Genomic DNA, 15,922 nt, shown 5'->3' with positions numbered 1-15,922 from the left:
GTTTGGAGAGCAAAAATAAATTCTTGGAAATCTTTTTGTAATGATATCGAGAATACGGCGGAAGCGTCTCGATTGGGAAAATAATGGCACAATCGGCGCATAGTATTGGATATCTTCAGAAGCCAGACCACAGCGGGACGGTATCCAGTGAAAAGTCACTAGGCCAACTAATGGATACCCACTTTCCAGGTAGCTCTGAAAGCCATACTGAAGAGTATACACAAGACAGAAATAGATTCCACTCCTACAGATATAGTGTCAGGAAGCACCGTTCGTTGGGTAATAAATAGCTTCAAGCCCTTCAAGTCGCCGGGATCAGACGGTCTATATAAGGCTCAGAAAATTATTTGAATGAAATGCTCACGGGCAGGTCAATAATTTCAACGCGGGGGCCTTTATCGATGTGCAGATCTGTCCAAAGGGGTACACCTCAAGGAGGCGTGTTATCCCCACTTCTCTGGATCCTGACAATGAATAAGTTGCTGTTGGATCTAGAAAAGAAGGGGGTACATGTTGTGGCCTAAGCTGACGATGTGGTAGTTTCGGGTAGAGGTAAACTCCCGAACATTCTTGCTAACCTTATGCAAACAATTTTAGACGATATAAATCGTTGGGCCGTATCATGCAGACTAAACTTAAATGCTATTAAGACGGAGCTAGTATTGTTCACAAGAAAACACAATACTCCAGTAGTTACCGTGCCAGTATTAATTGGTAGCAGATTAACAATTGGAGATAATGCAAGCTCTTTCGGGCTTATCTTAGAAAGGAAGCTTTCATGGAAACCAAACTTAGATGATAGGGTGAAGAAAGCAGCTATGACACCTACACCTTCAAAATGATGGTGGGCAAATGGGAACTAACGCCTCGGATAGCTTACTGGCTCTACACAGTAGTTAGTAGACCAATCATGACATACGGTATTGGCCAATAATGGAAAAGAAATACGCGATGAGGCGTATGGAAAGTATACTAAGGGCAGCCAGTATATGCATTAGTGGCTTAGAACAACACCAAGTCAGACACTAAACGTTATTTTACATTTACCTTCAATAGACTTGTTCTGTAACAAGTGGCAGCAAAGTCAGTTCTCGGCCTGAGAGAATCCTCCCAATTAATCGTCTGCAACAAGGGGCATTCTAAGATACTTGGTAAGTTCCCGTTTCTACCCACTACCACGGATTTTCGCAATCCAATAGAATTTAAACTAAATTCGGTCGCCAATATTGCCAGAGAGGAGTGGGAAAGGGATGAGGTGGATAGGAATGCAGGGATTAGCATTTACACTGATTGGTCAAAACTAGATAATCGAGTGGGAGGTGATGTCTTTTCAGCAAAATTAGATACCAAAATCGCCTTCTGTTTACCAGACTACTGCAGTGTCTCTCAAGCGGAGATTACTGTAATCAAAGAAAGGCTGCTTGTTTTAACAAAAAGTGTGCTCACAACAAAGAGCATATACATATATGTTTGGAAGGTATCTCCCGTCCGCTTTTTTGTCTTTTGAATTTCGCAGCTATGTACAAAGCGCTATAGAGCTCGTATCTGGCAACACTATACATAATTTGAAAGGTCTTGACATAACCTTCAAAACAACGCTATGCATGATTAGTTTGGATATTGCGTTCAACAGTTATAGACGTGTAAACATGGAGTTCACTAACGCCGAAATTCGCGCAATTTTAAAGTTTTCCTTCGTTAAAGGCAAATCCGCTAGAGAAACGTTCCGTGAGATTAATGGTGTTTTGGGGGATGGTACTCTATCACTTCGAACCGCGGAGGAATGGTTTCGACGATTCAGAGCCGGTGAAAACGACACCATGGATAAGCCAGCCGGCGGAAGACCTGTGACGACAAATACCGATCAAATCATGGAATACATCGAGTTAGACCGGCATATGGCATCTCGTGACATCGCCCAGGAGATGGGAGTTAGTCACCAAACCATTTTGAACCATCTGCAGAAGGCTGGATACAAAAAAAAGTTTGATGTTTGGGTGCCGCATAATTTGACGCAAAAAAACCTTCTGGACCGAATCAACGCCTGCGATATGCTGCTGAAACGGAACGAACTCGTCCCATTCTTCAAGCGGATGGTGACTGGCGACGAAAAATGGATCACATACGACAATATGAAGCGAAAACGGTCGTGGTCGAAGGCCGGTGAATCGTCCCAAACAGTGGCCAAGCCGGGATTGATGGCCAGAAAGGTTTTGCTGTGTGTTTGGTGGGATTGGAAGGGAATCATCCACTATGAGCTGCTCCCATAAGGCCAGACGCTTAATTCTACCATCTACTGCGAACAACTGGACCGCTTGAAGCAGACGATCGACCAGAAGCGTCCAGAATTGGCCAACAGGAAGGGTGTAGTGTTCCACCAGGACAACGCCAGACCACACACTTCGTTGATGACTCGACAGAAGCTACGGGATCTCGGATGGGAGGTTTTATTGCATCCACCATATAGCCCGGACGTAGCGCCAAGTGATTACTACCTGTTCCTGTCCATGGCAAATGCCCTTGGTGGTGTGAAGTTGAACTCAAAAGAGGCTTGTGAAAAGTGGCTGTCCGAATTCTTCGCAAATAAGGAGGGGGGCTTCTACGAGGAAGGTATTATGAAGTTGCCGTCTAGATGGAAACAGATCATCGAACAAAACGGCGCATATTTTAACTAAATCCGATCACTGTAACACTTTTTATAAAGCATTGAATGAAGAGCAAAATATAGGGATAACCAAGTGGCCTTGAAATCACTGAAGTCTCCTATGGTTTCATTAAAGCTAGTGAAAGAATGTCTTGATCTATTAGAGGATCTAACATCCTACTTCACGATAAAACTGCAATGGGTTCCACGATAAAACTGCCTGGTTATATCTCTGGTAACTGCGAAGTAGATGAACTAGCCAGAACAGGTACCACTCTACAATTAGCCTCCGAAAAAAAGAGAATTTTTATGCCTCTGGCAACTTGTAAACACTTAATCAGCGAACATGTTATAAATCTAGCTGAGTCTCGGTGGAGACAATCACTGACTTGCTCAACTAGCAGGCAAACGTGGCTGGACTGGAGTGTGAGCCGCACAAGCCGACTATTAAAATTCAAAAGGTATGATATAAGAACTCTAGTAGGAGTACTAACAGGTCACCGTCTAATTGGTATACATGCCAGGCTAGGTGCACCTTACAACGGTAACAAAGTAAACTCTAGTGGCGCCATCTATATGTCGACTAGTGCGTTAGAATCTGCTATCCCTTATCGACTTCCAGTAAAAATTTCATGACATTTCATTTATTTGAAGTGAACTTATTGCATTTTAAGTGTCAGTATGTTTTTTGTCATCGGTGCGAAAATGAGCTTCAAACAAAGAGCCAACATTAAATTTTGTTTTAAAATTGGTAAAACTTTTACCGAAACGTTTCAATTGTTGAAACAAGTTTATGGCAATGATGGCCTATTCTGTAGCAGAGTGAACGAGTGGTTTCAACGTTTTCAAAGTGGTCGTGATTACATAAATGACGATGAACATGTGTTCGAAAAATCGCGCCTGGAGAAGTCAAAAGTGAGGACAATACTGATTTGTTTTTTGCTAATGATTCCAAGGGTATTATCCACAAAGAATTTGTTTCACCCGGCCAAAACGTTAATGCGGTACCTTGGAGTTTTGAAGCGTTTGGTGCGCCGTATTCGACGGGTTCGGCCCGAATACCGCGAAGATGGAAGTTGGCGTTTGTTACACGATAATGCGCCGTTTCATCGATCGACGCAAGTAGCCTAAAATACTCGTTCGACATGCTTTTGGACCGTGCAAAAAGCTGTATTAAAGCAGAAGGAGACTATTTTGAATAAAATTAATAGATTTTGCCGAAAAAACCATTTGTTCTGTCTTATTTTTAAAAGTCCTGTTTACTTTGGAACGCACCTTGTACAAGAAAAGAATCGCAACTTAATATTAATATTAAGAGCTCAAACTTTTAGGGAATTTTTTTTTAGGTATATCCAACAAAATTTCACCATGGTATCGCAAAAAAAAAGTTAAAAAAAGCAGCCTTTTCGAATAGATATGAAAATGCTGCATTTATATGCATATATCACTCTCTCATAGTTTATATGCATGAATTATCTAAAGAAATATATTAAAGTATTTTTTAACTATTTCTTTTTAACATGACACACAAATATTCAATCATATTTTTTTCAGTATTGCTCAACAATACTCCCTGGTTGATCATGTTAACAAAGTTGTAATTCTTTCTCAGTCTTGCAAGTTCTCTGATCAGAGAACTTAGAAGAACGAGAAGGTGTAAATTGAATTTTGTATGATGCTCGACTGGACGGCTAACAGAGCTGAAATATTTGAGCAGGGAATTCACCATTTCCTGTGGTATTCGCTACTATTTAACAGAAATAAGATGTATAACAATGTTTTCTGGCAGAAATACGTATCTACCAACATAAAGACAAGATGAAATACTTTAAACAAAAAATACAAATGCGATTTCACATATGCATGATTATTTTTCGTCAAATAAACTATTTTTTGAAAAAAATTGATGAACAATAATTTTTTTTGCACAAATACGGCATGATAAAATGCGAAAGATTATGCAAAAAAAAATATATTTGTATTTTACTTTTTTAATAATTTACATTTCATTCTCTGGTATGTACACATTGAGAAAGAGAATCTTTGATATTATCACTAATCAATACATGTGCGCTCACTGCTCTATATGTAAATATGTATGTACGAATATGCGTATGACATTGCAAAATAAGTAATGCATACACAAATCTACATACATATGTACATGCGTATAAATGTAAATATGTCAGCCAATAGAAAAAAATACAAACACTATTGTACAAAAACAACAATTCTCTCAAATGGTATGAGCAGCATCAGAAATCAATATGGCAGACAAATCCTGAATTTGTAGTAAACCACACAACAACAACATTTTCATTCATGAACGCTGGCACACATGCAATAAGCTAAGTCGTTTCATTCATAAAAGCAAACGCCTTACACATCTCCCCGAGCATGCGTTTGCCTACAAGCGTCCTTTAGCGACGATGGCAAAGGCTAGAAATCATAAATTGAACAGCTTTCTGATGTTCCCTCTAGAACTGAAAAGTGACAACCCCGCGAACCCACAAAACTATTCTAAAATATTTTTTCGCGGCTCCCAAAATTTTGTTTCAATATGTATGCATGTTCATACATAAACATACATATTTTCAATGATTTGTTGGCGAAGCTGTTAGAGCGGCAAGTGAAGCGATGACAATCGGCGAGCGTTTGTTTATTTTTTCGGCACATCTCGGATTTTTTACCAACAACACAATGTTGTGACGCTTTGCCGTAGCGTCAGTCCTTCGACACATTGGCTCTTTGACATGAAAGCAAAAAACATGAGCATCGGTCATTGGTTGACCATGTCAACGGAGATTTCACATGAAGCAATGAGTGTACATATCTACATAGGTACATATGTTGTTTGTAGACAAATTTACAAATATTTTTCTTTCATATTTCTTAAAATGTACACATGATATGAAAATGCTGAGGGCAAAACATAATTCTTTACATTCATACATTGCATATCCAAGGAATTCCCTGGTTGGCATAAATATCAGTATCATTTCTCTTCAATATTCGCCGGTTGTTTGATTCTCTTGCTTGTGAGGTGAATTCCCCGAAAGAAATTTACAAATGTTCGCTGTCGAACCTGCACCTCCTCGTTCTTCTAAGTTCTCTGCTCTAATTATGTTTTTGTGATATGTATGTAACATATACAATTATATTGAGAAAATATTTGGAGATATATAATATATACGTATATATATTTGCACTAGACAGATATCAATATTATTGCCGGATATTAGTGCAAGTAAATACCTGAATTTATATTTTCTTGGAGGGTTAAGTGTGTTTGCAATACACGAAGGTAAGAATATGTATGATCTAGCCATTCAATTAATATATATAATATTTAATGATATATGCAGTTGCTCATTAGTATTTTGCATAATCCCTTGCAAAAATAAGTTTCACATTTTTAGAAAAATAAGAATCTGAACCTAACTTGTTTTCATATGTGCACTTATTACTCTTTGATTTTATTTAATGGCATAAAAAATAATGTACTGTTTCATAGTATTTAAAAAAATGTTTGAGGTGACGGAAATTTGTACCCACCAAAGTATTTTGTTTTTTCTTTAGTATGTTTTATTCGGCGCGGTATCCGGTTTTTATACTTTTCGCTGAACCGCTGACCACTGAGAAGCACTTCTATTGAAACCAACTGGAGATGAGTTCATTTCGCTTGTTTCTGCCATAATGTGAATATCTAATATACCTTCACAATGATGGAAAAACAATAAAATATATTTTTTGGGGATGTCACAAACAGACGATAGAAAAAGTAATAAATCAATGTAAAAGACCACGGTAATTTAGAAAATAGCGCTCGCGGTGATCGCGCAAAGTTGACAGAGAGGGAAGAACGCAAAATATTGCAGGAAAATTGCTAAAACCTACATTTATCAGCACCAAAAATTAACGACAAGCTCAAGACGACACAAAACACCCAAGTTTCTGATGACACATTGCAGAGGGTGTTTAGAAGTAAGAATACAGGTATGTGGCCGCCGCAAGAAACCGCTTATTTCAAGTGTAAATAAGTAAAGAGACTTTCATTTACCAACACCTATAAAACAAAGTATTTTGAATTTTGGAAGATAATAATATTCAGTGATGGAAGTAAATACAACATTTTTGGATCTGATGGTTGGCCAAATGAAGACCTACAAATTAAAAAACTTAAACCAATAGTCCGACTTGGTGTAGGGCTGCATGTCAGCTCAGGGGGTCAAAAAACTTGTGTCCATAGATGGCACAATGGACAAACATCTTTATTTAAAATAAGAATAATTTTTTAGTATAAAACATTTTTTAAATATAAAGCATTTGCCAACACCAACCAAAGTCCTAACATGAACCTAATAGAAAACCTGTTGCCCTATCTGGAAAATAAAGTTCGGGAACACCAAATTTCGTTGAAAAGTACGCTTAAAGCGTTTTGCTAGAGGAATGGGAAAATATACCCACGGAATTATGTCGTAAGTTGGAAGAATCTACGCCAAGACGCTTGGAGGTTGTTCACAAGGACAAAGGTTACCGTACAAAGTACTAAATAGTCTGTAAATAAATATACTAGTACCGACAAAGTCAGAAGCAAAATACTTTTGTATGCATGTTTCTGTCACCAATTTTATTTCTCCTTTCCTTCTAGTTGCTTGTGCCTGTAGTGTTTGTATTTTTATGATATTTTTGGTTCGCGACCGAACATTAATTCTTATTTATGTTTTGTATATTGGTTTCACGCTCGATTTTGTGGTTAGGTTAGTTTGTTAAAACCTTTGCATTTTTTTTTGTTGGCACGCAATTTTAGTGTCTATATGTTTATGTGCGTATAACTACGCCTACTTCCCATATAAGAAACGTTTAAATTCCGTCTGAATCTTTCTCTTTACAGTATACAAATTAAACATCAACAAAGTCATCTTGTGTCAAAAAATTTTCGGATTCGGACTATAACTTTTGCCAAAAAACATGTAAAAGCAGCTCAACTCTTCCCTTAGACCCCATATACCTAACATAAATATTTTCGAATCTCCGGTTCACTTTATACCGCAAAAATCGAAATTGAATGACAACTATGCCTACTTCCCATATAACAAACGTTTAAATTCCGTCTGAATCTTTCACTTTACAGCATAGAAATCAAACATCAACAAAGTCATCTTACGTCAAAAAATTGTCGAATTCGATCGCTAACTTTTGCCAAAAAACGTGTAAAAGCAACTGAACTCTTCCCTTAGTGGGCATTTACGTAACACAAATATTTTCGAATATCCGGTTCACTTTATACTGCATCTATCTGTTAATATATATGTAAGAAATCTTAAATCCAAAAAAATTTTTGTTATAATAGCAGTCTATCTTTTTTCCTTAAATGGATGAAATTACAGCGATTCTTTCCTTAGTTTGATATACTTAAAGTTTTGCCAAAACCTGAAGGTGTTCCTCCGCCTTTGTATCTTGCAAGAGTATGAAATGTTCGGTTACACTCGAACTTAGCCCTTCCTTACTTCTTTAATATTATCAAATGTGTGTTTATTGTTATATGTATATATATATTTGTTTTATTGCCACTGTACTTTTGTTTTTCGGGATTATTAGTTTCTGTCATTATCTCGTAATAAATGCTCTTTGTTGTTATTTATTTGTTGCCGTCATGGAAAAATAGAACTTCGTAATTTCTTTGTAAGTTTGATATTGCTTTATATTCCTTGTTATTTAGGTTCTTTAGCAATCATTATCAGTAAATTAGCTGGCATACATACTTTTTAAAGTTATATTATTAATATTTACAGTTTTGAGCTACGATTAATTGCCTTGACAATATTATGCACTATTTTTGGAGCTTTTGACATAACTCGCGTGAAGCAGGGAAATAGGGATTAATTTATATATATAAAGATTTAAAGGGAATAATTCGATTTTACTTTGAATTACATATCGATTATTTACATTTGTTTCGATTTCAGAAAATTCGAGCGATCGTACGAATAGATGAAGATATTAAGCACCTCAGAGAGAAAATGCAACAGGATACCGCTAAAACAGTGGAAATTTTTGCACTATAAATCTCTTCTCAACAAAAAGAAAATATACACAAACTATGCACTATAAGGAATCAGCTGAGTTTGAAATATTCAATATTTATTACTAATTTCCGAATCAATTATTTAAAACACATTCGAATTTCATTTAGAATTAAGAATCTAATAAAAATTAGTTAGCCGATAGAATTTTATGCTTAAAACTTTTCCGTGTTTAGCGTGTGTATTTAAATTTATCTTACACATTCATGATATATCTACATGAATTAATTACATGGTTTGTACAATATATTCTAATTGTAAAAAATAATTCTTATTACATAGGTAATCCTAGAAGTCAGAAAAAAATTTTTAAAACATAATTTAAATAAACAAGCGAGCCTTAGTGATCGCTAAGAATGTTTGTTAAAGAAAATTTTATATAAGTTTTGATTGTACATACATGTAGAAGTTTCACAACTATCTATTTGGATTTCGATTACTTGTAGAAGTTTTTTAGATTTTTTTGACTCTCCAGATTTGATCGCTAATTTTCAGGTTGTTCCGATTTGTTTATTAAAATATACTTAAGATTAGTTAACAATTTACTTTATTTTAATCTAAATTATTATTGTTGGTGTTATATTTCTAATTTACGGAACTGTAAACTCTGTAATTCTATTCAATAGGTTTTAATTGTTATTTTTAATTTAGTATATTATATGTGTATATTAAAATTATAATGGTTAATTTGCAACTCATGTGCTGTTTAGTTGATAAGCAATGATATTTAGAAATCTCTGACAATTACTAAGTAAAGTGATTAAAACGTTGTCAAAATAAGTGTATTAATTATTACAGTTTTGGAGATATCGATCACGTCTTTTTTACCCAAGAAGCCGCTCATTTGTCGGAATCGCCGATATCGAACGATATGCTTATTCGCTGCCATACAAACTGATCGATCAAAATCAAGTCCTGGTATGGAAAACTTATTAATTTGTGAAGGGTATCATAACGTCGGTGCAACTAAATTTTAAGTTTTTTTTATCGTTTTTATTATTTTCTATTTTATGTAAAAGGAACCGCGAAGTGATCTATTTCTATTATATACTCGTATATGTATATATATATATATAAATTAATTTTTTTTCGTATGTCCTTTATAAAATCGTGCACTATGATCATGTGATGATCTTTTGCAAAATTGTTGTGTATGGGCCAACGAAGGTTTCTGTGTTGGTATGACCAATTTTTGACAGATGACGTCACGGCCATTCCAATATAAATTGTGAACATCATGTCTGACTTACATTGAACAGATAATGGCACTGTTTTTTTGCGTCCAGTGTACATCGAGAAAAATTAAATCTAAAATAATATCAGCTGCCACGAGCGAAACTCGAGAACGGCTGAACCAATTTTAGTCTTAAAATATTCGTGGAAGTCAGGGAAGGTTTAAACGGTGAGAAAATATAAAAAAAATTGTGAAGAAAATACTAAAAACGTTAGTTTTATTGTATCATAGAATAGATAAGGGTAGAGGTTTACACCGCGACCTATGGTCAATTGTGCCCTCCCCTAGGTCGCAGCGACTCATATAGCCCCAGCATATTGATAAAACCCAATATACTGCTAGGTGATAGTGAGGCGATGCGATCCCTGTTAGGAAACATGGATCCCAGGGCCTTAACTCTGCGTCTGCAGACTGCTGTGCAGTCCACTAGCAGGTGTTCTGGGGTCTCCGACTCCATGTCACAGAACCGGCAGTTGCCAGAAGAGACTAAGCCCATGTTAAATAAATGCTTGTTGCGCCTGCAATGTCCGGTGTAGAACGCGACAAGTAGCCGGAATGTATTTCTCGGGAGATTGATTACGATACCGTCTGAGGATATACCCCCCAAACCTGGCATGGCGTATGCCTTGGGGATGTTGCCAATGTCTCTCCCTGCCTGCTCTTTCCTCTTTACGGAGCAGCTCTTCAATGGTATGTGGACCAACCGCTATATACGGTTCTGGTCCTACCATTTTTGTGGAGGCTGCAGAGCGAGCCAATTCGTCAGCCAGTTCATTTCCTGATATACCCCTGTGACCAGGCACCCAGATGAGGTGCACCCTATTGTGGCTTGATAGATTGTTTAGCCGTTCTATGCACTCCTGCACTAGTGGCGATTTGACCTCAAAAGCCGAGATCGCTTTTAGTGCCGCCTGACTATCGCTGAGTATGCAAATACTCTTATTGCGATTGTTGAGTCGAATGTATATCTCCGTCGGTGTACCACTTGATAGTGCTATCCGTTAGGAGGAGGTCCAGCGTGGAATCATTCCATTCCGCCTTACTGGGACGAGATTACCTTCCCTTTGCGAAACCCTTCTGCTGTCATTTGAAACAGGGTCTGTTTGGCCGTCTGTTCGATCACTCTATGTAACGGTGTGAGCTCCAGCATTACTTCCAGTGCTGCGGTCGGACTAGTACGCATCGCGCCCGACGCGTAGATGCAGGCAAGTCGTTGCAGCTTCGATAGTCGAAGTCCCACCGAAGTCTGCGATGCTTTGGAAACCCAAGCCACCGCTCTATATGTTATGATCGGTATCACAATCATGGTGTACAGCCATCTGATAATCCTCGGGTTGCAGCCCCATGCTTACCCAGCAAGCCGTTTGCACACAATAATAATGTCAGGTTCATATATTGCTTCCAACGTAGAGCGGAATCCAGCGTGAGGCCCAGGTACTTGACTGTGTTAGCCATGGTAGTAACCTGCGCCTGGTAAATGGTATGATTTTAGTCTTTGAGGGGAGATGTTTAGACCAACCCCACTACACCATTTCCTTGCCAACCCCAATCTCCTTTGTACAATATCGCAGAGAGTGTCTGCGAACTTACCCCTGGCTAAAATAACAATATCGTCCGCATATCCCTGACAGCGGATTCAATTGCTAGTTAGCAGCTCGAGTAGATCGTCCACAACTAGGCTCCACAGTAGGTGGATAGCACTCCGCCCTGTGGACAACCTCTTGTTGTGCCAAGACGAATCTTGGTATCGCTAACTGTGGTTTCAGCTATCCTTTTGCGCAGTACGGCTTCAACCCATCTGCGCACCGGTGCCGCCACACTTCTTTCCTCCAGTGCTCTTGACACGCTTTCGTGAGACGTATTGTCAAAAGCACCTTCGATGTCAAGGAAGGCGCATATCAGCACTTCACCCCCATCCAACGAACTTCGAATCTCAGAGTTTAGCTGATACAGAGCAGTATTGGTTGATCTGCCCACTCTGAAAGCATGCTGATTCGCGTGTAGCGGTGCAGCCTTCAGCACCTTTAATCTTGTTTCGTGATCAATGATCTTTTCCATACTTTTAAGTAGGAAGGAAGTTAGACTTATTGGTAAGCGCATAACTCAACAACGCCTGGACCAATTTTAACAATTCTTTTTCCTATTTGTTCGTCAAAGTCCAAGGATGGTTTTTACGGTTTTAATTTAAAATTCGAATAATTTCCAGAAAACCGCTAAAATAGCCCTTTTCTTTTTTCGTATACAATGGTTTTCCAACTAAAATGTAGTATTGCCATTCAATAAAGATGGCTTCGCAATATTATTTCTTTTGTTTTAGTTTCGGAACGCGACATAAAATGCATTACATGTCATTACATCTGTTAAACAAACCGCGTTTAAAAAATCATTTTATTATCCTCTATAAATAATCTATAATATAAAAATTAATCCCTGAATGTGTTGCTAAGCTCGAATCTCTAGAACAGCTGAACCGATTTCGCCAATTCTTCTTTTAGAATATTGCTTGAAGCACGAGGATGGTTCTTACTCCTATATAAATTCGTAATTATAACTTTATGTATTTATGTATGTATATACGAGAGAGTCGTATTAGTTACAATATTTATAACTCAAAAACGGTTTAACAAATTTGGCTAAAAATTGGTGAGGAGATAGCTTAGAATCGTCTATTTTAAGCGTTTGCTACTGTTGTTAATGAAAATGAAAACGTAAATTATCTAGATATACTCGGAATGACATCACATAATCTTCGGTTGAAAATTATTAAGAGTAATTTCAATTCACCTCAATTATGCAACGGTACACGTTTGGTAATCAAAAAGAATACAAAAAATTACAGGACATTATCGTAGCAACCATTTTGACTCCAAAATTTAATGGAGAAGCCACGATTTCCTATGATACGGTCAGTTATTGTTAAAAATTAAGCTTGAGCGTTGCTGTGGCTAAGGTATACATAATTTATAAACTATTCAATACAGCGAAATTGTATTTATGAATAAAAACGAAAACGTTACTTGCGGTGTAAGAAGAACCCCGCGGATCACTTCCAAATTAAGCACAAATAGCCACAGCAACGCGTGGACGGGATCCTCTAGTAATAATATAAATAAGTACCGCACTTCATATCACAGATAATTATACATATAACAAGTAAGGAAGGGCTAAGTTCGGATGTAACCGAACATTTTATACTCTCGCAAAGTCAAATGGTATACTCGTTTGAGATTTCTTTGTGGATTGACTGATATTTTCGGTAGAAGGTCAACTATAGGCACTGGGGTCCACATATTTAGTACTTAGGGGTTTGAACAGTTTTGGTTCGATTTAGACAATTTTTGGCCGCAGGGTGGCATACTTTAATTGCATTATTCACGCAAAGTTTTACCCCGATATAATCATTGTTACCTGATTTGCATAGTGGAAAGTGAAATAATCAGATGGCATTGAAAATGGTGTTACATGGGAAGTAAGCGTGGTTGTAGTCCGATTTCGCGCACTATGACATAGAAACATGAAAAGAACGTTATGCACCGAATTTGGTTAAAATCGGTTGAGCAGATCTCAAGATATGGGTTTTCACCTAAAAGTGGGCTGTGCCACGCCCACTGACTCATTTTGAACGCGGTTCCTATAAAGCCAATTTATACCATCTCAGAGATAAAATTTAATGTCTCTGGCGTGTTTAGTGCTTGAGTTATCGCGCTTTTAGTAGTTTTTAACAGTACCGTTATATGGGGAGTGGGCGGAGTTGCCACCCGATTTCAACTATTTTCACACCGTCAATAGAAGTGCTAAAAATATTTGCTTCTAGTGAATTTTGTTATTATAGCATTAGCGGTTTAGGATATATGCACATTAAACCTATTAGAGGCGGGACCACGCCCACTTTTAAAAAAAAAGTTCTAACTGCAGATGCCCCTCCCTAATGTGATCCTGTGTACCAAATAAGAGTCTTGTATCTTATTGCGGAGCTTAGTTATGGCAAGTTATTTGTTTTTGATTAATGGCGTTTTGTGGGCGTGGCAGTGGTCCGATTACGCCCATCTGCAATACCAACCGTCTCACGGTAACAAGAAACATGTCTACCAAGTTTCATAAAGATATCTCAATTTTTACTCAAGTTAGAGCTTGCACGGACGGACGGACGGACAGACAGTCACCCGGATTTCAACTCGTCTCTTCATCCTGATCATTTATATATATATAACCCTATATCTAACTCGATTAGTTTTAGGTGATACAAACAACCGTTAGGTGAACAAAACTATTATACTCTGTAGCAACAGGTTGCGAGAGTATAAAAACAGATCCAAAGTTATATTAAAAATCTAAATTATGCGCAAGACCGAAAAAAAAATCCATCGGCGGATGGACGTTATAATCATTAACAATATTTAATATACGCTGATTGTGACACATGGAAGCAGTTTTGGTTTTTTCGGCGGATCAGTACGAACATAGTGTTCCAATCGTATATATACAAGGGCTTCCTCATCACATCACATTATTTGTACGATGGCCACCGTCAACGGTCGTTTGATAATGATTTCCGAGAGAAAATGTTGGTACAGTCCGACCACGACGATTGACACTACCAGTCCATGTAGTCTCAAAATAATCGAGCAGCTCCTCAGCATTATCCTTGAAGAACGTATTTTTCATTAACTCACGGCAATCAGCCTCGGGAACAAATGCGAGAACATACAACATTCTGAACTGCAATCCAAAGTCAATATCTCCGGCATATCGAGCTAGTAGTCCACATCCCTGAATTCTCCTCCATAGACTCTGCCCAAAATTAAAAACACCCACCCATTAGTACACCAACAACTCGTAATCCGTCGTAATAATTTTAGGGTTTATGCTATACACCTGGTAAAAAATCGAAGGAACGACATAAAATGTTCCGTCGGCAAACCAAGTATCTGATGCTTGAAGATAACTTAAGTTACGCCCAGTTTTAAAAATAATATATAATATCTTCCACGGCGATTATTAGGCAGCTCAAGTGAATCACATAACAAGTATCGGGAGTATCTCATTATCAGCTCTTATACGAGACACTGTTCGGCACATGTTCGAACAATTACCAAGTACACCGATAGCAGACGGAGAGCGGTGTCTTTTGTAGCTTCGATTTTGAAAGGCTCAGGGCATGTTTGTGGTCAAAATCTTGTATAGGCGATCCTAAAATATCATAAAAAATGTATCAACATATTACACAAATATTATAATATGATATAACAACATGTATAATGAAAAAAATACTTACCGTTCCGGGACTAAGACGTTGATAACACCGATCAAGGCACGTTTCCTTGGTGTAATGAATACATCGCCAAATAATTTTATTATCACCATAGCGATAATAACTATACATAAAACCTTTTTCGCAAAGGGTTTTCTTTCCTTTTTGATTAATAATAAAATGGAGAGACATTTTGTTATTATACAAAGTGGCAACAGTTACAATCACAACACATCAGCAATGCCTCGAAATATTGTATTAAATGCAAACTAACAGGTGAAAATGATAGAAGCGACCTTCACAAAAGTGAAAGGAATATAGTGAAGAAATAAAGCATAGAGTAGAGAATATCAAACCATTTAATAGCTATAACCACGATACTTCAGCAATACCTCCTAAAAACATTACATTGCCTTTCGTTTGGTGGTTTTCACCCCTTAACCCCCACTAGGGGTTTCACTCTCGCCTGGTAACTTTTTGCAATTAGAAATTATAGCAGGATATATTTTTACCATGAGATATTTTAACCACGACAAATTTTGTATGATAAATTATTGCTAAGAAAATTTGACGTGAGAAATTATTGCATGAGAAAAAATAGACGTCCACCTTTGTCGATTGCCCGAACACAACAATTTGTCAAAACTGCTTTAATTCATAATGTCACAATCAGATATTCTGTTTTATTTTAATGATTCAAAAATATA

At 37.4% G+C, this 15,922-nt stretch overlaps 2 protein-coding genes across 3 annotated transcripts in view; one reads left to right on the top strand and one right to left on the bottom strand.

Moving 5' to 3' along the window:
* Gat (GABA transporter) overlaps positions 1–9,510 on the top strand; it is a 300,362-nt gene extending 290,852 nt beyond the window's left edge. For both annotated transcript variants that reach the window (XM_070112754.1, XM_070112753.1), the window contains one exon: positions 8,614–9,510. In XM_070112754.1, the coding sequence (XP_069968855.1) occupies positions 8,614–8,712 (99 nt within the window). In that variant the 3' untranslated portion in view covers positions 8,713–9,510. The remainder of the gene's footprint in view (positions 1–8,613) is intronic.
* A 2,128-nt stretch (positions 9,511–11,638) lies between these two features.
* Positions 11,639–12,022, bottom strand: LOC138858116 (uncharacterized). Its single transcript, XM_070112599.1, has one exon. The coding sequence runs from the start codon at positions 12,020–12,022 to the stop codon at positions 11,639–11,641; it is 384 nt and encodes a 127-aa protein (XP_069968700.1).
* Positions 12,023–15,922: the final 3,900 nt, after the last annotated feature.

This window comes from Bactrocera oleae, chromosome X, assembly GCF_042242935.1.
Source record: "Bactrocera oleae isolate idBacOlea1 chromosome X, idBacOlea1, whole genome shotgun sequence".
NCBI classification, from domain to species: Eukaryota; Metazoa; Arthropoda; class Insecta; order Diptera; family Tephritidae; genus Bactrocera; species Bactrocera oleae.
This window is presented reverse-complemented; position numbering and strand designations above follow the sequence as displayed.

Excerpts from the sequence above, each read along its gene's own strand:
- LOC138858116 (XM_070112599.1), bottom strand. The coding sequence starts at position 12,022 with ATGGAAAAGATCATTGATCACGAAACAAGATTAAAGGTGCTGAAGGCT.